The sequence below is a fragment of the Gekko japonicus genome, unplaced genomic scaffold (assembly GCF_001447785.1).
Source record: "Gekko japonicus isolate JY-2015 unplaced genomic scaffold, Gekko_japonicus_V1.1 scaffold178, whole genome shotgun sequence".
Classification (NCBI taxonomy): Eukaryota; Metazoa; Chordata; class Lepidosauria; order Squamata; family Gekkonidae; genus Gekko; species Gekko japonicus.
Window position 1 is genome coordinate 1,463,067 of NW_015173679.1, and position 25,667 is coordinate 1,488,733.

At 43.5% G+C, this 25,667-nt stretch overlaps 1 protein-coding gene across 1 annotated transcript in view; it reads right to left on the minus strand.

Annotated features, from left to right (window-relative positions):
• Window positions 1-22,436, minus strand: part of GRIK1 (glutamate receptor, ionotropic, kainate 1) — a 187,346-nt gene extending 164,910 nt beyond the window's left edge. Inside the window, exons 1-2 of the mRNA XM_015422986.1 lie at window positions 22,308-22,436; window positions 20,923-21,007 (exon numbers count right to left, since the gene is read on the minus strand). Of these exons, the coding sequence (XP_015278472.1) occupies window positions 20,923-21,007; window positions 22,308-22,436 (214 nt within the window). The remainder of the gene's footprint in view (window positions 1-20,922; window positions 21,008-22,307) is intronic.
• Window positions 22,437-25,667: the final 3,231 nt, after the last annotated feature.

Here is a 25,667-nt window from a genome sequence, read left to right on the forward strand (position 1 = left end):
TAGGGAAAGTTGTTTTCTGTAAGTGCCTTGCAGATACAGTTTGTAGGATACAATCCAGTAATGTTAGCAAAATGAGAGGCTTGCAAATTGCTGCTTAACTGCTGTGGAAATCTCAGGACTTGAGAGCCCCTGAGACAGGCTAAATAATGTATCGTTTTGTTACTAACATGAAAACATTCTGGGGAAAAGTGGAGTGAAATAATGCCAGCATTAGACATTTTCATCACTGATATAGAAAGTCAAAATTATATTTTCTTGCTCTAGATAGCTCATTTTTACATGGCACACAGAGATGAGATGCCTCAAAGCACTTTTGATGTTATAGTTCCAGTACCATTCTCAATTAAAAGTCTGTTCCAAGTGCACTTCTAATAATTGTTTGTACTCAAGTGATTTTGGCACTGATGATAGTTACAAATTCCTCAAACGTATCTGGGAACTGTCCTGTGTGTAGCCTTTACAACAAAATTACAGAAGAGTTATACAAAAGAGATACTGGCACAATTTGGATGCTATGTCCACGTATTAGTATCCCATATCAAAAGGACTCAATGCATTCTTTGTAAACATATACCCAATACCCATCTCTTGCTGAATAGCTCCCATCCAGTCATTATGGCTAAATTTTGTCTTTCAGGTGCTGGAGTGGCTCTCCTGATAGAACACAACAGTAACCAAGAGCAGCCTGCCACAATCAATAATGCTTAAACAAAATCAATTGAAATTTTCTAAGCAAAATTTTGAATTCATATAACCTTCGCCTTTTAAAAGGTTAGGCAGTTTATGTAAATCCAATTGAGGTAAGCATTTTGAAAGCATAGCTTAGATAGAATTTCTAAGCTACTTAAAGTCATTCCATCTGTGTCATTTTGAAAACATCAGTGCAGACAGACAATGTACTCAACATGTATTAAAAATGAATGATTTTTCCACAAATGTGTAGACTACAGAAGACTCAACTTTTAGCATGTTTGCCTTTGCGAATGATATCCAGATATCAATCAAACATGATGAAAATAAGATTAATGGGTAGGCAAACAATGCTGAGCATAAATGCACACAGAAAGTAGTTTCTTCATAGTGGAGGCAGTGGCCATGGCTTGGTGGCAGAGCACATGTTTTGCATGCAAAAGGACCCATTTTCAATTCTTGGTATCTTTAGCTAAAGGATCAGGAGTCAGGAAACAGGTAGCAGACCCCCCCTCCAATGCCAAAGCATCCCAGCTCCAGTGACAAAGTGTCTGGAACAAGTTGCTGGGGAGGAGCCAGTGGACATGGTACACGTTGGCACCAACAATGTGGGGAAATGTAGTTGTGTGGCCCTAGAGGAAAAATTTAGGCTTGCTAAGCAGAAGACTCAAGGCCAGGACCTTCAAGGTAGCCTTCTCAGAAATGCTGCCAGTTTCATGTGTAGGACCAGCTAGACAGGCACAAATTAGGAGTCTCAATATGTGGATGAGATGATGGTGTAGGGGGGAAAGGTTTAAGTTTGTTAGGCAGTGAGATGCTTTTTGGAACAAGCAGCACCTGTACAAAAGAGACAGTCTCCATTTGTCCCGAGAAGGAACCAGGCTGCTGGTTCTTAAAATAAAAAAGGCAGCAGTTTTTAAACTAAATTGTGAGGGAAACCCAACAGGAGATGAAATGTCTCTGGTTTGAGATGGCTCATCTCTAAGAGATGAAGGGGGTAGCTGTTACTGTTCTAGAGGGAAGTGGATTAAGACTGGCCACTGAGAGGGTGACAAACAATATTGGCTGCCTGACATGGTCTAGAGGCCACAGGAGGAAGGTTGCAAGCCTAACATGTCTGGGGGAGTTATAGATGTTTATTTGCAAATGCTAGAAGAGTCTGTAAAATGGGGGAGCTGGAATGTTTAGTGTCAAAAGAGAACATAGACATTGTGGGCATTTCAGAAACTTGGTGGGATGAGGATAATCAGTGGGATACAGTGATTCCTGGATATAAATTATATTTGAAGGATAGAGAGGGAAGAGTTGGAGGTGGAGTGGCTCTGTATGTCTGAGAGGATATACAGAGAAGGTAAACTGAGAATGTAATAGAAAGAGATTTACTTACAGAAATGCTATGGGTGGAAATACTGGGCCCCAAAGGAAGCTTAACTCTGGGAATTTATCACCCACCAGATGATTTAAAAACAGCAAAAGGATTAAGGAAAGCAACTAGATGAAATAACTGTGCCATAATAGGTGATTTTAACTACCCACACATTGATTAGGTCAATATGTGTTCAAGTCAGGAGAAAGAGATTGGGTTTCTGAATACTCTCAATGACTGTGGTATGGAACAGAACCTACCAAAGGGAAGGCATTGCCCAAAAAGACCAACACAAACATATTTAACTTTAGAAGGGGTAATTTCTCTCAAATAAGGGGGCTTGTATGAAGAAGAAACTGAAAGGAAAGTTAAGGTAAGGAGGGTCAAATCCCTTTGGGAAGCATGCCACAGGTTAAGAAATGTACGAATAGGTATAAAAAAAAGGCCTGCATGGTTAAAGAACAAAGTAATGGAAGTAAGGGTTCCTTTTAGGCTAGTCTGAGTAAGATGAATAAAAGGGAGCACAGACTTTGGCAAATAAAATGCAAGTCGGTGATCAGACAGGCAAAAAGGGACTATGAAAAACATATTGCAAACCACATAAAATCCAACAATAAAAATTTCTTCAAATACATTGGAAGCAGAAAACCAGACAAGGAGACAGTGGTGCCCTTGGATGACCAAGGGCTAAAAGGATTCCTAAGGGTGATTAGGAAGTGGCAAAGAAGCTAAATGCATTTTTTGCCTCTCTCTTCACTGTGGAAGACGGGAGGTGTTTGCCCACTCCAGAACCACTGATTCCAGGAGGGATGTCGAAAGATCTGAGTCAGATCGAGGTGATGAGAGAGGATGTTCTATGCCTGATGAACAAATTAAAAACTGGCAAATCACCAGACCCAAATGGCATACATCCAAGAATTCTGAAAGAATTCAAATGAGTTCTTGAGGCTCTTCTGACAAAAATATGCAATCTATCACTAAAACGTGCCTCCATTTGCAAGGACTGGAAGGTAGCTAATGTAACCTCCATCTTTAAAAAAGATTCCAGAGGAAATCTGGGAAATTACAGGCCAGTCAATCTAACATCGATATTGGGTACATTGGTGGAATCTGTTATCAAAGATAGAATTAGTAGGTACATTGATGAACAGAAGCTACTGAGGAAGAATCAGCATGGATTATGTAAGGGAACCTTTTCTTTGAGTTCTTTGACGGGCTGACCAAACATGTGGACTAGGGTGACCCAGTAGATTTTGTTTATCTAGACTTCAAGAAAGCTTTTGATAAAGTTCTTCATCAAAGGATCCCAAGTAAACTCAGCAGTCATGAGATAAGATGACAAGTCTTCTTGTGGATTAAAAACTGTTTAATTAACAGGAAACAGAGAATGAGTATAAATGAGCAGTTTTCACAGTGGCAGTTGGTAAGCAGTTGGGTACTGCAGGGCTCGGTACTAGGTCTAGTGCTTTTTAACTTGTTCGTTAATTATTTGGAGTTGGGAGTAAGCAGTGAGGTGGCTAAGTTTGCTTGCGACCCTAAGTTGTTCAGGACAGTGAGAACCAGGGAGGACCGTGAGGAGCTCCAGAGGGATCTGTTGAGGCTGGGTGAGTGGGTGTCATCATGACAAATGAGATTCAATGTGGGCAAGTGCAAAGTAATGCACACTGGAGCAAAAAATCCTGACTATAAATATACGATGATGGAGTCCGAACTGGCGGTAACTGACCAGGAGAGAGATCTTGGAGGCATGGTAGATAACTCACTGAAGTTGTCAACTAAGTGTACAACTGCAATAAAAAGGCAAATGCTATTAGCGAGGAGATTGAAAACAAATCAGCCAGTAACATAATGCCTGTATATAAATCTATGGTGTGGCCTCATTTGGAATACTATGTACAGTTCTGGTCACCACACCTCATAACTAATCTGTAGCAGACACACTAAGTAAAACTTGTAGATGCAACTGAACGACAGGTTTAGCATAAACACTTGCTAAATGAATTCTTAACTGCAGATTCACTTTGACACATTCAACTATATAACAACACGTATAGCTCCATGGAAGGCAGAAGTTCAGCTGCAGTTTTTCTGAAGTACAGAGAAAAATAAACCTGTTGGATTTCTGACCTCTTAGAGCTGCAAACCTCCAAGTAGTTATTTTTATTTATTTATTTATTTCTTCGATTTGTTATACCGCCCTAACCCCCCATTGGAGGTCTCTGGGCGGTTTACAGAGGGATGCTAGTCACATTTCTCCCTAACTAGGGCCACATTTTTGTACGGGGTGGGACTGCCTACCAGCACCCGGTGGTGGTCGGTGTTATTTCCTTTATGCCTCGGCTCTTCTTCAGTTCTTTTTCCCCGGTGTCTCCCCTCCGGCGGGATGTTCCTTCTGGCGCCCAGGCGAGTCAGCTTGCGGCACGCAAGTTCTACTAGAATTATAACTGATCTCCAGACTAAAGAAATCAGTTCCCCTCGAGGAAACAGCTAGGTTTGCCAACCTCTAGGTGGGGCCTGGAGATCTCTTGCTATTACACATGATCTCCAGACAACAGAGATCAGATCCCCTCAAGAAAATGGCTGCTTTGGAGGCTGGACTCTATGGCTCTCTCCCCCCACCAAACCCTGCCCTCCTCAGACTCTACCCCCTAAATCTCCAGATACTTCCCAACCCAGAGCTGGCAAACCTAGAAATTGTAGCTTTGGAGGGTGGATTCTGGCATCACATCCCCACTGAGCTGCCTCCCTCTTCTAACTCCATCCTTCCCAGGCTCTTCCTCCAAATCACCAGGAATTTCTCAACCTGGAGTTGGCAAGCCTACTTATTACAGTGTTACAACTAGTGATGACAAAGATTTCATGATAGCTTCAGTAGGCAAACTTAGTGTATTTGACAGCTACAGACACTCATGAGCCAAGCTGAATCTGTTTGCCTCATTGCTGGCCAAATCAAACAGGTATTGAGCAGCTTTGCAGCCTGATAATAGTGGTGGTCGTGGAGTTTCAAATGTTTACCTTAAAGATGCTTTCGGATCTGCGCAGTAGGTGAAGTCATTCTTCTCTAGGGCCATGGATGGTCACATCAGATAATTAAATGGCATTGAAAGAGAACTGTGCCTCCCATAAAGTTGTGCAAAAATGCACATGCATAAAATAACCTCACTAACACAGACTTAAATGCCTCTAGCTCCTTTTGTATCCTATGGAGTTTGTACATGAGGGATGCCAGGGCCATGCATGTGCTCCCTGGGGGTTGGGCTGGGAGGGGAAAGTGTCACTAACACTATGACATCACTTCCTAGTGAAGACAACATTGAGGGTGAGGCAGGAGATATTACATCCTCAGCAGGCAACCTGGCAATCCTGCTGTACATTGCTGAATCAAAACTGCTGGGACAGAGAAGTATCTGTGTACTGTCATTAACTATTAGTACTACAAAAAATCAATAGGGTACACCTGAGCTACTACCCAACATACTCACAGCTCCGACCTAGTTTAATAAATCTCATTTACTCACAATTCCTTTCATATCAACAGAGAATATCGGTTTGCTCAGGAAAACATATTGTGAAAACAGAAGTGTCACAAACTGGTTGTAAGCCAAGAAGCTGCCTATGATACTGTGCCTTTGTTAGATACGAGACTCAGGCAGCAGGTGAACAGTGATTAACAGCTTTATTGTACACGAAGTCAGAAGAACAGAACGAGACAAATCAATGGAGCAACAGGCTCCTTTTTTAAACTGTCCGGGCTAGGCAAGCCATGCCCACATGTCAGCTAAGAACCAATCACATACTGTAGATAAAGGCCAATCATTTCTCTTCCCTCCAGAACTCCCTTTGTTCTGATAGGTCGGTTTACAATACCTTGTCAGATTCAAGCTCAAGCATTCTTTACATTACATTACATACACAACAGTAGCTATATTGGTCTGGAGCAGAACAACTTGATTTGAAAAAAGCATTCCCTGCACATGCGTAGAGAACGCACTTACCCCATGGATCTGTGGCAGAGACACGCAGTTGGTGCTGGCGGTGGCAGCGGGGGTGGAGAAGCGGTGGGGGTGACAGCTAGGAGCCACCGCCGTTGCCACTGTCAGAGACGGGGGGGGGAGAAGCCTGGCAGGCCCCGCAACCAGGAGCTGAGCCAATTGTTTTCGCGGCGGTGGGGGGGAGAGAGAAGCCTGGTGCACCTGACAGCTCACAGCCGCACAGGGCTTGCCACTGTTGCTGTTGTGGGTGGCGGTTGCGGGGAGAAGCCTTGGCAGCCCGGGAGCCGTGGGGAATACACCAACCCCACGAGTATCGCGGGTCCTGGTTCTTGTTCCATTATATTACATTCATTACATACATAACAGCCTTGGACCCATATCCTTTAATGTTATTTACCCCATGTGATTAAAGATTATCTTTGTCATATGACTCAGACATATGAGCCTTGACAAAAAGGAAGAAAACAAATTAAGAATGTTTTAATGGGAGAGTCTGAAGGAAAATATATGCCTCACATACAGATCATACCACTAATAGGCACTGACACAAAAAGAGTGAAGAACTGTATAGGTTGCATAAAGGACCAGATATTGCTGCAAAAATTAAATCAGGGTGACTAAAATGGATTGGACACATATTCAGAATGCCTGCTTTAAAAATGCCATGACAAATTTTAAAAGGATCACCAGAAAACAGAAGACCTCCAGATGACCTAGACACATGGGTACTGTAGAAAGAAATTGAAAAGTCGCTAGTACATTTACAGGCTGAGAAAGAAAAGAATGTGTCAAAAAGGGAAGAATTGGGGGGGGGGGAACCTGACACTGCAACAAGGCTTCATGATTTGCAATGCTACAGGATTATCATTTTAAACATTTCTGGGGTAGACTCAGACTATTCCTAACCAGTGGAGCTCTAGATATGGGGTGTGTGTAAAATGGGAGATATATTTCCTTGACATTTCTTTTTACTGCTGATTATGTATTGTGTATGAACTTTAAATATATGTATTTTTAAAAACAGGAAGAACAACTAGCTAGCTCATGAAAAGCACATGTTTAAACTGACTGAACCTTTAATTCTGAGTGCTGTCATGTCTGCGTCAACACTTGAAAGGTTAAAGAAGAACAACTTGAGTTCTTAGCACTGTCTTCATTGACATGTTGAGAGATTGTATGGTGTAGTGGTTAGAGAGACTAAGATCTGGAAGACCCAGGTTCACATCCCCAATCTACCATGGAAGTTTACTGCTTTACCTTGGACCAGTCAGTCACTCTCAGTTAGGGCTGCCAAGCCACGGTGGGGGATCCGTGCGTCGTCACAGGATCCCTTCCACGGGGGGACCGCGATACGCGCTGCACCGGCGTCACCAGGATGTGACACTATGCGTCTGTATAGAAATATTGAATTCTATAGACTTCATGTCTCCCCTGGAGTGTACCCCTGCCTTTCCCTGAAATGTCTTTCTGATAACTTGTTTCCTGTTGCAAGCCAGATGGCTGACCATTTGGTCAATTGCCTGCCATAAACATTCCTTCACACCTACATGCTGGAAGCTAGGATAGCATGCTCGAAGCTGCACGTACGCAATGAGAATTGGGGTTGGGGTGGAGACCACAACTGCAGGTGTGGCCTCCAAGACAACTGACCATTCAGAAGTTGTTCCCATGGTAACTCTGGATTTGGGCACACCCAGATCTCCTTCAATTGGCTCCTGGCCAGAGCTAATTTGAAGACTCAATTGCAGTATATCTGTTTAAACCCTATGAGAGCTCTCTCTCTCTCTGCTGTTCCTGTTATCTGCTGTTCTGTGGACTTATCCCTGAAATGCTTTTGTCTTGTCATGTGCTCTTTGGGAGAGACAAAGAGTTGCTTTGAAGCTGAGCACATGGCTGGAACCTTGGACAAAGATGGGACCTAATTCTTGACTATGGATCATCCTGGTAACTATGCAGATCTCTAATGTTTAGTTAGGGCTAAGGGCCACAAGTTTTCTTGTTTTCAGTACTTCCTGTAGTCTGTGATAAGTTCTGTGCTAAATAAACTTTATTCTTGTTTATAAATAGTGTCTGCTTGATGTGTAACTGACTCCAAGCCTTTTTCCTGGTGCCTGCTGCTCGCCAAAGGCTGCTACCAATAAGATTAACTGTATAGCCCTGGACAGGGTTGTTGGAGTGTAACCCCACATACCAACTGAGGTTCTGGGATCTCTCATCTCAGGCTGGTGAGGGGATTATTCTAGAGATCCTGGTGGCTGTGTCTATAAATCCAGAGAGCCTATCTCTTCTGGGTTCTTGTGTAAATCAATTGTTCCAGTGTAGAATTATTTCCCTCTCCATTCCTGGATTGGTCTGGGGGGACAGAATCTATACAGCATCGCTCTGGCAATGGGACTCCAAACAGCCCCATTGCCAGAGCTACGCATAGCGTCACATCCTGGCGACACCGGTGCAGCACGTATCGCTGTCCCTCCGCGGCAGGGATCCTGTGACGACGCATGGATCCCCTGCCACGGCTTGGCAGCCCTACTCTCAGTCTAACCTACCTCACAGGGTTGTTGTGGGGATAATATGAAGGAGAGGGAAATGATGTAAGCCACTTTGGGTCTTCATTGGGAAGAAAGGTACGATATAAATGAAGTAAATAAAATAAATAAAAATGAATGTTGTTTCTAAAATAACTTCAGCTGCTCCCTTTACTAAAATACACCATTTTTTTAACATGGCTCTTGGCTTACTAGTCAGGCAAGCTGGAAATGGGACCCCTTCAGGTTCACCAGTTCAAGAACCCTAGTGTTTGCCAGCATAGGAGAAGGGTGGTGGGATTACAGCTCCCCTTCGCATACCATCGTATGCAGGCATGGATAAACTAAGGAAGGATTTAGGCCAGGGGTGTCAAACTCATTTGTTATGAGGGCTGGATCTGACATAAATGAGACCTTGTTGGTTGGGCCAGACCATGTGTGTCATAAAATGTAATGCCAGGTAGCAGAGATATAAACTTTACAAAGGACACAAACACAAAGGGTTTTTTAAAAACTTAAAATCATGCTTAAAACATTAGCACTCTTTTGTTTAACAGTGTCTGATAACTGACACCTCTTGCTCTGAATTATTGCATCAAAATATCTGTGCTGTTGCATTCTTGACTATGCTGTTCAGGCGTGTATCCGTAAGCTGCAAACCTACAATGATGCAGCAGCAGCAGCAGCAGCAGCAGCAGCAGCAGCAGCAGCAGCAGCAGAACTGGAAGAAGCAGCAGAAGGCAGCCAGTTCCACTGCGGGCCTGAGAGAAGCCCTCCGGGGGCCTGATCCAGCTCCCGGGTCGCATGTTTGACACCCCTGATTTAGGGCATCTGATTCTTGGAGCTCATAATGGTGGTAGGCTTCAAGCACCTTAGTACGTATGGTATGCATACTGATAGTAGGGTTGCCAGCCTCCAGGTGAGGCCTGGAGATCCCCCACTTTTACAACTGATCTCCAGCTGACAGAGATCAGCTCCCCTGGAGAAAATGGCTGCTTTGAAGGATGGACTCTATGGCATTGTACCATGCTGAGCCCCCCCAAAAAACCCTCCCTCTCCAGGTATTTTTCAACCCAGAACTGGCAACTCTAATTGATAGGTGGCTTTCTATCAGTTTTTAATAAATAAAATTGTTATTTGAATGTATTTATATTGTGTGGTGCCTTTATTTTACACGTGAGGGTCAAGTGTTTTCAGTAACAATTGTTTTTTTCTTCCTAAGAGTCAATTGCTAGAGAGTTGGGACTGAGCACAAGAAACTCAGGTTCAAACAGAACTGCTCCTGAGGCTGGTAGGAGAAAAATAATGAAAGAAAAATCACTGTCAGGAGATGGTGTGATGTCACTTCCAGGGAAAATCCAGAAGTAAAAATCCAGAAGTGATCTATGGTTTTACCATAGATTTTCTGGTGATTCCTAGAGAGGAACAACATCCCTTCCAGGTCTTCCCCTGAGGTGATGTCATGCTATCGCCCAGTAATGCCCATGTTCCTGCCCCCAGACTCCTGCCAGTTGCCAAGCTGTACCTGGCAACCCTAGGTTTAAATCCCCATAAAGCTCACTGGGTGATACCTACTGTTGATTTCACCTATCATAAAGATATAAATCTGGGGACCCTCCCTTCCTCTACCCACCACCACCTCTGACTAACACCAGGCTTCCCATTGAATCCTCCCATCTCATCCACCCATCTGTGTGTCTCCCACTTGCCTGTGTCCTCCCACCACATATGCTGACAACTGCCTGAACACCCTTTCCCCTCACAGTGCTGGGTGGTGCATGTTGTCAGAACTGCTACCACTATGGGTACCAGGAGCACCACCTGCTGCCATGCACCACCTTCACACTCCACCTGGTGGTGACTGGAAGTACATGTACTTGGGAGCACAGGAAGTCAAGTACTCAAAAGCAAATGCTTGACAGAAGGACATCTGGGTGGGAGATCAGTGGCAACAGACACCAGCAGAAGTCCTGGCCTCCAGAATCTGCCCCATCTTGATGCCAGCCCTGATATAAATCAATACATGCAATCCTACATGGAATGAATCCAGTCTGAGCCCATGCTGATTTAGACTGGGGTACTTCTGCACAGGATTGCACTGTGCAATGCTGCTTTGCTTGCCCGGAGGGAGGAGGGGTATAAATGTGAGTTTTACCCCTTGGTCTGTGTGGTGTTCTCTGGCTGGTAAATAGTGCAGGTCTCTTTATTCTACTGCTAACAATGCTTTATTAACATTATTAACCAGAGGACTCCATTACTGGAAAACCTTTCTGCTTTCTCCCTTGCAGGTCCTTTGCCTGAATAACTATAGCTTTTCCTTAGTCTCTGGACTTCCCACTTGTCTCTTAAAGGAACCTTATTCTCATAGTCTGAAAACCATTCTTATACTTGATGTTGATTCTTCTTTCTTATCCTCCCACCTGTCATTTTGCTGAAACAAAGCACTCCTAAATGACAATGAACTTCTTATGAACAATTAATCAGCCATATTTTCCCTAAACAGCTCAGTTGTGACTGAGTCCTCTTGTGCACACCAATGAGGATGCTCAAATTATGTATGCACACAAATCACAAGCCCATTGAAAATGTCATGTTTTCAATAAATCACTCCAGCACCTGGCTGATCATTCCCTGAACAGTGAGTCATTTTTCAGCTTTGACTTCTAAAGTTTTCCATCCATCAAATAATTAATAATAATAGAGTCCAATGTGACAAATAACAAGAATCAAAGTGCAAGCTGTTAGAAAGCAAAACCTTACCAGAGATCGCATCTCTGACATGCCAGTGTGCTTTAGGGTGTGCATTCCTTATTGAACCCACTTTTCCTGAGATGTAGAATAAATGCCATCAAGAAATTACTTATCTCACTACTAAACGTCTTTGGCTTCATTTCAAAACTTCAGTGCTCACAAAAGCTGTTCATTGCCTTGTGTACGCCTCCATCCCTTAATTATGAACTGCCAGATCTCATTTTGTTTTTAAAATTAAATCCTTTTTATACCCAGAAGCTAAAGATGGATGAATTGCTTGCAATGAATGTAATACTGTAAGTAGCCTCTAACCCAAATTTCCTTTTTATTTGGTTCTGATAAGGACCATTATCTTCCCGTTATGCTGAAATCTGTAACTCAGTCCTCAGCATTATTGTTTCCTCTATTTGTTCTGAAACGTTTCCTAAACGTTTTTGTATTCTCTTGACCTTCCATACCATTTTCCAGGAAAAGAACAGAAGATGGTGCCTCCAAAAATAGTGCAAATTACAAGTTCTACCATCCAGCTAAGTCACTCCCTTCTTACGTTTTCCCACCTGAGATCATCCTACTTCTCCAATCCCTGCTGGGTCCATGAAAGCCCTTCCTTGCAGCCATGGTAACTAAATGGAACCTCTATCATCAGAGGGACTTTATTTGTGGCCAAGTTCAAGCAACTAGGGAATTCCATTGTCTTTATGTCCACTTGCATGATTCTAGAAGCATTATGGCTCTGTTCTAATAAGGTGCTAGACTACATGGTGAGAAAAGACTAGCCCCAAACTACAAAGTGAATACAAGACAATGGTGGAGCTGGAGCTTAAAACACCAAAGCAGTCATTTAACCTCCATATTTGCATTTGCAACATCCTTTTTACAGATGGCAGATAACTGAGTCTTAGAGACTAGTAGCTTTTCCAGGACCACCACAGGATTACTGACCTCATGGTGGGGCCTAGCATTCTCTTGGAATTGCAACTGATCTCCAGGCCACAGAGATCAGTTGCCATGGAAGAAATGGCAGTTTATAGCATCACATATCTGCTCAGCTCCCCCCCCCCTCAAAAAACAACAACCCTGTCCTGCTTAGGCATTGGCCCAAAATCTCCTGGAATTTTAGAAGCTGAAGTTGGCAACTAGGGGTATGTGTTCTGTACAAATTCAAGTGAATAAATATCCAAAAATTGGGTATTTATTCAGCCAAATGCAGATTAGACAATCTGATTCGGCTACCAATATAGCTAGCCCGAATAAAAGCTGATATTATTCAGTTTTTATTCAGGTCAGCTATATTGCTGAGTCACGCTGCTGCTTCTGTGGTAGTGTAGCTTGGAAAAGGAATTCACTCTCTGAGTTGCACCACTGCAGTGGCATGCCCCTGTGAATGAAGGGGGAAGACATTTAACTTCCCTCTACTCGTGGAGGCATGCCACCACCATGGCGTGACTACGGCAGCAGTATGCTTCCATGAGTGAAGGGAGAAGGCGTTTAACTGTTCTTCACTCATGGAGGCGTGTCACTGCAGCTGCAGGATTCCACGAGTGAAGGGAGAAGGCATTTTTAAATGCCGAATAAATTTGGGTTTCCCAATTATTCACCCAAATCCCAATATCATACCAATGTTGGGATTTGGTAATATTGGAAAATACTGATATTTTGGGAGTCCAATGGACCTGATTTTTTTTTAAAGCCGGTGTTTTTTCATGCACACACACACCTGTTGGCAACCCTGCACCACAAACTGAGTAGATAGTAGAGGTCACCAATACCAATCCTCCAAATAATTTCCCCTTTCAAACATAGTCATTTTGATATCATCATTTTGATTATGATGATATCATGCCAGTTGTGTGCATTTAGATCGTTCAGGATTTCCAAAATGGTGAGTCTCATTGCACTGTGCACTGAACGAGGAGCTGAAATCAAAGAAACAGCTGCTTTCTCATGAAGTGAGCTTTTGGGAATTACCAGATAATGCACCTAGAATGACTTTAGTTTATTGAGGGTTATGGTTTAGCCCTCCCCCATCTTAGTAAGCTTATACACACCATGTGGCTGAATATCATTCTACACATTAAAAGGCATTTTAATAGCATCATCTATAAAGAGACAGAAGCATTTAGCTTCTCCAATAGCTAAGAATACCCCAGACTATGTAAATGTATGTCAAACATCCCTTTATTAATACTTCCAATGTTGATCTGAAATTAAAGTACTCCACAAAACTAAGAAATATGCTGTTCATTTTTAGCTCAGCCTCTGAAACTGTCTTTTCTCTTGGCATTCTTGTATTCCTCTCTGCTATATACAAGTGAAGAGACTAATTGTGTATTTATTAGATGTCCCTTTGTTTTCACACAATGTTTCTTATTCCATAATACTACTGTGCCATAGAATCAAAAGAATACTGCTTCATTTTTCCTCTATGTCTGAAAACTGGATCTAGCAAGCATAGCTTGTGTTTGTCTAAGGAGAGAATTTTACCTGAGTTGTATGTTGCCATTCCTTATAGTGCATAATAAGGAGGTATGTGTGATGTCACAACCAACGAGAGAAGGATACTGGTACATCTTTACTTATCAATTCACTTGTCCAAATTTTTACACTGAGAATCAGCAAATTAACATAGTTCAGGATGATCAAGTGTTCTTTGCTTATAAGGCAGTACATATCACTGATTCTTACAGTGAACACCATCTTACAGTGATTCTTACAGTGGACCAAGAGAAATTGTCTCAAAACTTAAAGACTTTGGGACTTTCTGTCTATACATTTTAAATTGCTACTCCTGCTTCAGAAATTCCTGGGGATTTGGGATTGAAGCCTAGGGACGGAGGGGTTTGCGGAGGGCAGGGACCTTACTGGCATACAGACCACCCTCCAAAGCAGCTGTTTTCTTCAGGGGAACTGATCTCTGTAGTAGGGTTAGAAACCCTTGTTACCCACTACCATGTCAAGCAGCAGTGCAAGAAACATTTAAAAATCACCAGTGTTGCACATGGTATGACATCAATTCTGGGGAAAACCTAGGAGTGATGTCACATTGCTCTAAGAATCACCAGAAAAATCACTGGGTTTTCCCAGAAGTGACATCACAGCACGTGACACTGTTGCCCCCCCAATGTCACTGCCCCCTAAACTCCCAGTGGTTGCCAGATAACCCTGTTTATAGTCTGGAGATCAGTTGTAATTCTGGGACATCGCCAGGCCCCACTCTCTTAACGGAGCACTGCAGGAATGACAATAATATAGATAATATGTATCAATGCAATATCTCTCTAATGTTTTCCCAGAGTGTCCAACTACAATATTAGAACAAACATGTGAAAACAAATATGGCTGTCTTTGTCACTTCTAATTTGGCCCTAAATTCTTTCCACCACAACACTGCCAATGCAAGAGAGTACAAGGCTCTCAACAGCATTCATGCCAAACTCATCTCTGTCTACTCACCATCTATTCAAGGAAGGAACATTAAGACATATGTGGGCAACTTCAGTGTTTTAAATTAACATTGCCAAGATGTTTCTTGTTAATTCTCTGAAGCACTGCAGGTGCTTTCCTCAAGACCCAAAACATCACTTATCATACTTTCTGACATAGATGGTCATTTTTTATTTGGTCTCACCATTTTGAACATTCTGAGAAAACATTAGATAATCCAGGGTTTCCTAAACAAACTGGGATGATTTAGGCTGAAAATAAGGAAATTATAAATCTTACAAGTGGAGACCCGCAAGAAAATGTTGCGTACTGTGTTCAAGTTTATTTTAAGTTGTAATTGTGGTGTAGGATTTGTAGTCACTAAATGTATGGATGCCTTGTGGTGATGCCCATTCATCACAGAACATGGAACTGTCCTGTGTCTTGTTACCACTGCTTAATTGTGCAGTGGGTTTAGGAAGGTTAAGTAATGTTTTCCCTTTTTTGCATATGCGACTTGATTGGCTTTTGCCTCTAACATTCTAAACAGTTTTGCTGTTCTGAAGCAAAATGTGTCCAATCTCCAGGTGAGGGCTGGAGATCACTCAGAATTACAACTGCTTTCCAGATGGCAGAGATCAGTTCCCCTGGAGAAAATGGTGGACTCTGTGTCCTTATATGCTGCTGAGGTGGCCCCCGTATGACAGCCAATGTGACGTAGCAGTCAGGGCTTCAGAGCACGGGAGAGGCTGCAGGTGTGTGGGGGGTGGAAAGCTGAAGAGTGAGGGGGAAATAAATAAAGGTAGGTTGATGATTGGCTGGGAAGGAGATAGGGTTGCCAACTCCAGGTGGGAAATTCCTGGAGATGTGAGGGATGGAGCCTGGAGAGGGTGAGGTTTCAGGAGGCGTGGGACCTCAGACAGGTACAAAGCCATAGACTCCACTCTCCAAACCAACTATTCCCTTCTGGGGAACCATCGTTGCCAATCTCCAGGTGAGGGCTGGAGATCACTCAAAATTACAACTGTTCTTTAGGTAGCAGAGATCAGTTCCTCTGGAGAAAATGGTGGACTCAGTGTCATTATACCCTGCTGAGGTTGCCACAGCAAATTGACACTGAGTGTCCAAGGCCGGGACACCCGCCCAGAGCCTCTTTCTAGAGGCCATTGTATTTATTTCCAGAATGGGCCTTTTTCCTACTTTCTTATAAAGCAGTATAATTAATTATAATGCAGTACATATAACTGATTCTTACAGTGGACACCATCAGTGACCAAGAGAAATTCTGTCAAAACTTAAAGACTTTGGGTGTAGTGGTTTGGTGTGATGGTTAAGTGCGCAGACTCTAATCTGGGAGAACTGGGTTTGATTCCCCACTCCTCCACTTGCGCCTGGCTGGATGGCCTTGGCAAGCTGTAGTTCTGATAAGAGCAGTTTCTTTCAAGAGCTCACTCAGCCCCACCTACCTCACAGGGTGCCTGTTGTGGGGAGGGGAAGGGAAAGCAGTTTGTAAACTGCTCCAAGTGAACGGCAGGATATAAATCCAGACTCCTCCTCGAACTCGAAAGGGGATCTCTCTCTCTCTCTCTCTCTCTCTCTCTCTCTCTCTCTCTCTGTCTCTCTCGCTCTCTGGCTCTTTCTCTACCTCAGCCAATTGAGTGAAGGGAAGCTTGGCTTTCTCTCCTCTGCAAAACAAAAAGAAGGTGAGAAGAGAGATTGTCAAAAGCAAGCTGTGATGCAGGAACAAGGAAGCTGGAACAGGAAGTAGGCAGCAGACCAGGCCTGTAGCCAGGATTTTTCAGTTTGGGGGGCCTTTAAAAAGTTGGGGGGCACACAAACAAACACGTAGGCTGGCTGGCTGGCCACTGCCCCAGCTGGTCTTCCCATGTGGTGGCTGGAGGGAATGGTGCACCAGGATCCAGCGGGACTAAAGCAGTTCTCACCTTTCCTTCCCCCCACCATACCCCTCCCTCCTTCTGACTGAGATATAAGGATTTAGAGATCTCTATTTGAACTAGTGTCTTACTTTCGAAAGTTTGTACCCTGAAAATCTTATTGGTCTCTAAGGTGCTACTGGACTTAAATCTAGCTTTCCCACTTTCCGCTTTCTCTCCTGTTTTAATTCTACACAGGGAACACACGCTTGTGCGGTGTCAACATCTGCAATTATTTTCACCTTTGTATTGTTCCCTTCATGTGTGACAGTTTGTCACAGAGATGGCAGGAGGGGGCACACAAAGTCTAATTCATAAGGGCTGGAAAATGAAAGCTTGTGTGAATAAGACACATATTATACAGCAAGTGGGCTTGTTGCTTATAAACTATACATCTCCCTTTCATCACTTTATTGGCAGGGGAAATGCATTATAAATTAATGGGAACATGGAATGAGAAAGTACTGGAGAGCTATGATTGATCATGGTTTCCCAGTACAAGTTTGCTGCATGTTTACAGATACAGCATTTTCACTTGCTGAGCATGTTCACTGTAAAGACACATGGCAGATGTATGACAAAGTCACTTGTTGCATAAAGCATCCCATGTGAAGTATAAATGAAGTGGTCCCAGATTCTTCAGATATTTGTGAAATGTGCCCTCTAAAAAGGTGCCCTTCTATAGCTTTCCACACTTGGCAACTATGCCATTTTATTTTAATGGTGGACCACGGTTGTCATTAGGAGCACATATTTTCAAGCCTAGGCTTAAAATAAAATATATGAAATGAAATAAGAAAAGTATGTAGGCTACCAACCACTCAACGACATTGTCTTTTCTAGGAAATTACCATCATTAGAAAAAAGAATCGGAACTTAATTTTATTGAGAACGCTGTCTGTAATAGACTCTTCATTTCCTGCTGCCTGTCATAAGTAATTTCAAATGGTTTGTTTTACTTAGCACCTTTGAAATGCAGATTAATTCAGCTTCCGAATAATTTGGCATGAGTACAATACAAAATACATCATGCTTGTCTAAAACAGGAGCATAAAAATAATCACATTGCTAAAAGAAATCACCAGGAATGAATGTAGCAAACAAGCAATGAAGATGTATGTTCTATGGGTGACTTGTAATGAGTACTAAAGATGCTCACAATGGATTCTGGTAAAAGAGAGAGAGAGAGAGAGAGAGAGAGAGAGAGAGAGAGAGAGCACTGCCCAGAGGCTTTTTGTCTAAACAGAAAGTCACAAGTTTCTGTATCAGCTTTTGCAAGTAAAAATACAGATTTTTTTTGTCTATTATTTCCATACCGCTTATTGGTTCAGCTTTACAATTTTATTCAACCTGGGAAGCATTAAAATGGTGTAGGAAGTGAAAAATGCCCTATTTTTCCATTCTGTAAACTTGGCAAGGTCAGGGCCATTATAATGGTGAAATGCCAAATGACTAAGAGGTAACAGGAGTCATGGAGATCACTGATCTCCACCAGTCTGTAACAGATAAGACAACAGATAGCAACCCCAGTTCCAGGCATAATGGGAAAAGAAGAGGGAATTTAACCCTTCATAACCTCTGGTTCAGTTTCACGAATTAAAGTCAAGCTTTTTGTGCTGCTAGCACTTCAAATGAGAAAGACAGCTGTTAAAATGACACATAAAATGTATGAAATATATTGTTCAGTTTTGACATTTTAGAATGTTTTTGGCAAATATGACAACATTTTCATCTATCTGTAGTCCAGAGAATCATTATGGAAACTCAATGGTGGTTCCTGGTAGAAATGTGCACCATCCAGATGCTGTAGTGTAGGGAGAGAGACTTTATTGCCGGTGAGCATGAACATGATGCAACCATCAACTTCCGCTGTCAAGGAGGATAAATTATAGCAGTTGGGAGTTAGAAAGGAAGCCTAATTTCACCCACACTGAGTTAAAGTGATGTAGAACAACAATTCCACAATGGAAATTTTTACTTTGCATAAATTTAGGTTTATTTTTGTGTGAGATCAGAAAAGATATGTATTATGTATAGTCATCACTATAAAGCCAAAGATTCAAAGTGCAATTCATGTGCCTCAGCAGTGTTGCTTTTATGCAAGTATGAGCTATGCATATGTAGATACGCTCCAGCTATCTGAATCCATTATGAAAAGGGTATGGACTGCAAAGCACCATTTGTCCAATATTAATCAAAAAAGGGAAGATTTATTCCTTACGCAGCATGAATGGTTCCTAAAGATTCTATATTTCAGGAATGAGAGCTGAGCTACACAGTGTGCAGTCCAATACCTGGTTCACATATTTAAAAGAAAAGCAGAGCACTGTTAGTAGAGTAGATTGCATCACATGAGACAGCAGATCGTAAATGTCTTTGCATAAACAATTTTGTGGAAATACCCCATAAGCTCAGAAAGGAGAAAGGTTCCACCACCTAGCTTTGTTTGCTTTGCTGAGGGTTTCTGTTTGCAGGGAATTTTTTAAATGTACAACACCATTCCAAAATGTGACCGTCCAGGATTCAACATGAAGTGGCAAAGCTCATTGTAGCCCATCATTGCCACCTAATTCACTTGCATGTGTGAGCTAGGCCTGGGGAAAAATAACAACTGAAGTAGAATTATCGACTATACTATTTAGACAGCAAGAGTAGGGTTGCCAGCACAAGGCTGACAACTGGCAGGAGATTGCCATATTGGATGGGGTGTCCCTCACCAGCAATGTAATGATGTCACCAGTGATGCAGTAAGGTCACTTCCAGCAATGTAATGACATCACACTGGTGATGCTCTAGCATTCCGCCAAAACTCTATGGTTCAACCATGCAGTTTTGACTGAATGCTAGAGCACTGCCGGCAATGTGATGCCACTTCCAACCTGGCAACTCCATACAGGAGTGTCATATTTCCAAACTTTTACTTTCAGTTCTTTGGGGAATCACTCAACATGGTAAAGTTTAGGAAATGCTTACCAATGAGTTTGCTGATGGCAAATTAACAGACCATGGGTGAACTGAACCAGGTTTCCATCACACTGAGCAAGTTCAAAGAGAATTTGGTTTAAAAAGAGAAAGAGAGAGAGAGATCACAGGATGGGGACATGTATTCTGTTGATTACTTGCTCTCAAATACAAGTTCCGATTTGGAAGAGAAGCAGAGGGTTGGTTATTTTTAATTTTCTTGGCCCCTCTCTCATGGCTCTTTCTACAAAAGAATATTATTTCCTCTCATAGTTGAAGAATACACCATATGGTTGCTAGCTCTGGGTTGAGAAATACATGGAGATTTTGGGGGTGGAGCCTGGGAGGGCAAGGGTTGTGGAAGGGACGGACCTCAGCAGGGTATCCAGAGACCACCTGGTTGATCTTTTGTCTCCAATAGCTACCCTCTGACTGCATCCTTGGAGAGATGAGGCAAACCAAGATAAGGCAGTGCCATGCATCCCCAGTGAGGCTAGGTGGCTGACCACAGTAGAATTACCAGGAAAACCTAGAGCTGTTCAGCAACATCTATCTCAATTACCTTTCCCAGAAATGGTAAATTGGATACCAGGCGGTAATAGCTTAGTTCCTTTTTGTCTAAAGAAAGCTTTTTCAACAGAGATCTAACTACAGCCTCCTTCAAGGAACCAGGGAAACACTCCTGAGCAGGAGACAAATTAATAATTTCCCTCAGTGATCCTCCTATCACACCTTGGCTGGCTTTTACGAACCATGATGGGCAGGGAACCAAGGAGCAAGTCATCACTTTCACAGCAGCCAGGACCCTGACAACATCTGACAATGAGAACGGTCAGAAGAGATCCAAAAAAGGGTCAGACAATGGCAATGGAGCCTCCAGTACACTATTCGAAATTGAAATTTGTGGAGAGGTCCTGGTGGAATTAGTAGGAGCTGTGGTGGCTCAAGTGGTTAAGATGCTGAACTGCAGGCTGTGGAAGGTCGGTAGTTCAGCAGTTTGAGACCCGAGTGTACCGCATGACGGAGTGAGCTCCCGCCTCTAGTTCCAGCTCCTGCCAACCTAGCAGTTTGAAAGCAAGAAATTGCAATTAGATAAATAGGTACCACTTCGGTGGGAAGGTAACAGCGTTCCGTGCTCCTTGGTGTTTAGTCATGCTGGCCACATGACCACGGAAATGTCTTTGGGCAGCGCTGGCTCTTCGGCTTTGAAACGGAGATGAGCACTGCAACCCTAGAGTCAGATTCGACTGGCTTTCGAGCAAGGGAACCTTTACCTTTACCTTTTACCTGGTGGAATTTAGAGACTTTGTCTGCAAAAAAGTTCACAAATGAGTCACAGGTAAAGGCCAAATCTATATTTTGCCTCTGCCATACAACATGTTTCAGAGTCACAGAAGCTAATCATAATTCTTCACCTTCCCTTGCCACCTGTCATTTTGTTGCTTCTGTGATTTCTGCTCTTGGTTTGCCAAAATTAAACACAAATGAATATATCTAAATGTCTTTATCTGAGAGACCACATTTTTAAGAGCACTCTGCAATCTGCTAGTTAACCTGCACTTAAGACAAGTGGAGCATTTTCACTATGTTTTTTTAAAGGGATCCATATTCTTATGTGCCCCACTCATACATGCTAATACAGCAGAACCAGGTAGAAAAGCACTCTGGCTTGGATCTAATGGAGTTTTTCTACAACAGAGGGGGGAGTTATTTTCAACAATTCCCCCCTCCTGCTGCAAACCTTTGACTCCTCACTCATGCTGTTTAGGGATCCCTCAGGAGCAACATTTCAGGTAGAATTTGGGGCTGCAGCAGATGGGTGAGAGCAGGAAGTACCACTCTTTTGACAGAAATCCCTTCTGTTCACATAAATTCTTGCTTGATCCAAGCCTATGATTGCAGCAGCAACTTCGCAGTTTATAAGACTTATATGAGAGTTATCTATCTCTATAGAACAAAGTCAGAGTCCAGTGGCACCTTCAAGACCAATGAAGTTTTATTCAAGGTATAAGCTTTTGTGTGCACACTCACTTCTTCAGATACAGTGAAACAGAATTTCCTTAAACATTACATATAGGAAGGAGGCGTTAGTTGCCAGGAAGGGTCAATCAGAGTAAAGACAGAGACAGAAACAAAAATGGAAATTACCAGTCCATACATATAGGTAGAGAGTGAGCAGTAAATTATACAGCATAATGAAGATGTTTAACAGATTCAAGGATCAAACAGGGATAATAGGCTTAGTTTATATGGTTACCATTTGTTTGGGTTCAATTCTGGGGGGGGGGAAACAGTGAAAGAAAGAAATATGTCAAAATTGGAGCGTGATGTATCCTTAATTGTGGAAAGTAATTAATTCCCCTCCAGAAGTCTATTATAATTGGAACTGATTAACAGACTTTTTTATTCAGCTTCAGCAAAACAGCAGGAGGCAGCAGTTAACTTCACTCTGTCCCGCCATTCTTATGTCTGGTCTCCTTCAGTGCACCCTAGTCACGGGGCTCTGGCTCTCAAAAGCAGGATTGAGGCTCCTTTCTCCATTACATACTTATCTTCTTCCTCCAATTACTTTATTTTTTCCTTTGTGCTTTCTGAGTTTCCCACCTATTTTCCACTCCATTTCTCCCTTTGTGTCTCTCCTGCTTCTGTTCTCTTCCTTGCTCACCTTCCTAAACTTTGTTCCTTCCTCTTCTTCCTTCTCAATTATCATCCTGTCCTCCTGCTCAGTTTTAATGTCACTGTTTTCCATATCCTCTTGCCTGTCTTCTCCCTGAACTTCTTCATCTTTCTTCATTTATTGTGGCAGCTCCAGCTCCATGCAACCCACTGTCTTACCCCCAAACCTCAAATTGGGCTGCTATGGTCTTATCATGGCTACTGTCACAGCTGGGAAACATCCATGCCATTGAGCACCTTCGCCTACTCCCCCCCCCAACATACACACCAGGAGGTCATGAATACACATGCCCATTCTTTCACTGGCCCATGATACTGCCACAGCAGCCTGTGCCCAGACCAAACAGGCAGGAACCCGTCCCACCTGAATTAATGACCGCCATATTATTAGCCTTGTGCCCTCACCTGGAGGCCACTGAAGGGGGTAATCTGTGACTGGTACATAGGGCTGCCAAGTGGGGGCGGGTAAACCCCCGCTTTGAAGGCCCGATTTCCGCCGCCATGGAATCGGGCCCCGGGGGGAACTCCGGCCCCCGAAGCGCAGCGTGGCAACCACATCGATCACGTTGGGGGCGTGGCCTTGATCGTCGGAGGGAAAACTCCATGGTTTTCCCTCCGACGATTGGGGCCACGCCCTCAACGTGTCGACGTCACGCGTCACTTCCGGAGCCCAGTGAGGCTCCCCCACCGCCAAGGTAAATAGACTTGGCAACCCTACTGGTACACCACACATAGGGTTTGAGAATGAAGGGCCTAGGAACTGATACTAGGGCAAAAAATGACTTCATGGGGCCCCACTAGGTTTGCTAACCTCCAGGTGGTGGCTGGAGATCTCCTGGGATTACAGCTGATCTCCTGGTGACAGAGATCAGTTCACTTGGAGAAAATGGCCACTTTGGAAGGTACCCCGTTGAAGTCCCTCCACCTCCCCAAACCCTCCTCAGGCTCCACCCTCAAAATCTCCTGCTATTTCCCAACCCAGTACTGGTAACCCTGGGCCTCACCTCTCCCAGCAGTTGTTTGGTATAATGGTCAAGTGTGTGGACTCTAATCTGGGAGATTCCCCACTCCTCCACTTGCAGCTGCTGGATGACCTTGGGCAAGCCATAGTTCTGTCAGAGCTGTTCTCTCAAGGACAGTTCTGGAAAGAGCTCTCTCAACCCACCTACCTCACAGGGTGTCTGTTGTGGGGAGGGGAAGGGAAAGGAGTTTGTAAGCTGCTCTGAGACTCCGTGTGAATGGCAGGGTATAAATCCAATCTCTTCTTCTTCTATCTATCTTGAGGTGGTCCCTGCAGAGTGGAGTCTCTACAGGCACTTAGGAATGAGCTGCTTTCACCCTTGCTGTTTTGCACATGTACAAAAATTAAAGACTATTACAGGCCCTGAGTTAACAGTGCTGAGGCCTGGCTGCTCTTATTAGAATGTAGGAGGTGCCACACTGAATCAAACCTTCATCATTCTGTTTCACACATGGCCAGTCAGTTGTCCTGAAGAGCCAACAAACAGGGAAGAAAGGTGTTGCCTCCTAGCACTGATATGCTTGGTTCCACAGAGAAGTGCTATTTCAATGACACAAAATACTGGGGATCTCTCTTTTCTCCCTCTTCAATTACCAGGACTCCAGTGTGGATGTCTTTGCTGGCTAGGCTTGCCAAGTCCCCCCGGGGGGGCGGGGAAACCCCCGCCCCAGAGGCCCGTTTCCCGGTGGCGGCGGATCGGGCCCCGGGGGGAACCCCACCCCGACGTGCACGTCACCTGGAAGTGACGTGACCACGCCGGGCATGCTGGGGGCGGGGCCACGGTCATCCGAGGGAAAACTCTATGGACGGGAGTCCCCCGCTGCGGTGAAAATCAGACTTGGCAAGCCTATTGCTGGCTCTACTGAGCTTCTGGAAGTCTATCTGTGGAGCTGGCTCTCCTCACTCTACCTGTAGGTGATTAGAGCATCCATTGATTAAGATAATATTGTCCCCTCCTTCTCTTTCGCCCCACCCTTTCCCAGTATCCTTCACCTTGTTAGTAGCCCTGTCCCCACATCAGTGACCTCCCTCCAGATCTGGATAGCCCCAGCCTGGTCTGATCTCGTCAGATCTCAGAAGGTAACCTGGGCTGACATGGAGGCAGGCAACGGTAAACCCCTTCTGACCGTCTCTTGCCTTGAAAACCCTACAGAGTCACCACAAGTCAGCTATGACTTAACAGCAAAAAAAGAGAGGAGGGTGTTAAAAATTATCCACCTTGACTCAAGGCTCTGTCTTTTAGTTGTTAAGACAAAATATTCTCTTTGAACATACTGCAGTAGTGCCAGCAAGATAACATAAAGAACAATTATATCACCCTGAAATACTTTGATGATAGTTGGAGGAAAACCCGAAGGAAAGCCCAGTGTTAATTAAGCCTATCTGTTAAGTATAAATCAGCCAAAGTCAGCAAAAAAAGCAGGAAGACAGACTGACAGAATAACTCTAACTTATGGGATAGGAGGAGTGAAAGAAGGAAAGAAAGAAATGAAGAAAGAAAAGAAAAGACTCAAGAGGAATTCTGATTCACCACCAGCCTCTACCCCAAAGTCAGCAAAACAGTTGTGTGTAGATGACTCATTCTGGGAAGAATTGGTGAGTGGAATATCTTTTACCTCCCCTAATACAAGAACTATGGATAGGGATGCACTAAAAGAATAAAGTACTCAAATGCTGCACCCCTATGAGAACGACACAGCAGGGGCTGAAAGGGAGGAAGCTGTTTGCCACCCAGCAGCTAATTTAAAGACCAATAATTTAGATATGGTAGTTCTGGGAGAAAATGTGGGAGAAACACTCAACGATGATCTCCTAAAGTTTGCAGGGGACCAATATTTACTCACTGCAGACACTGTGGTGGCTATTTTCCAAACAACTTAACAAAATCTCAACTAAACTGGATGCCCTAAGAGATGTGGGAAATGAATTCGGAAAGCCAGGTGCAATCAGTCAGAGAGTACTGAACACAACCATAGCCTCCTCAGCAAAAATGCAGAGGAGGGGTGGATTACCTTCAACTATTCTCAGATCTCAAATTAACAAAGCAGGGTAGCTAAGTAAAATGGCAACAGACAGTTTAACCCTGCAAAACAACCAAATAGTATTGTTAATTGCTCAGAACTCTCTAAATCAAGGTTGTTAGGTGAACCAGCAGTGGGACATGTATGGAAACTTCAACTCCGGATGATCTCTTACTTGCCTCATCTTCCATCAAATCTACAAACTGGCAGGCTGTCACTCATCCTCCAACAGAAGTATCCCAGTTATCTGATTCCAGCTCTTCAAAATCGAACTCAACTATTTTACTTAAAGACCTTGATTTCAATA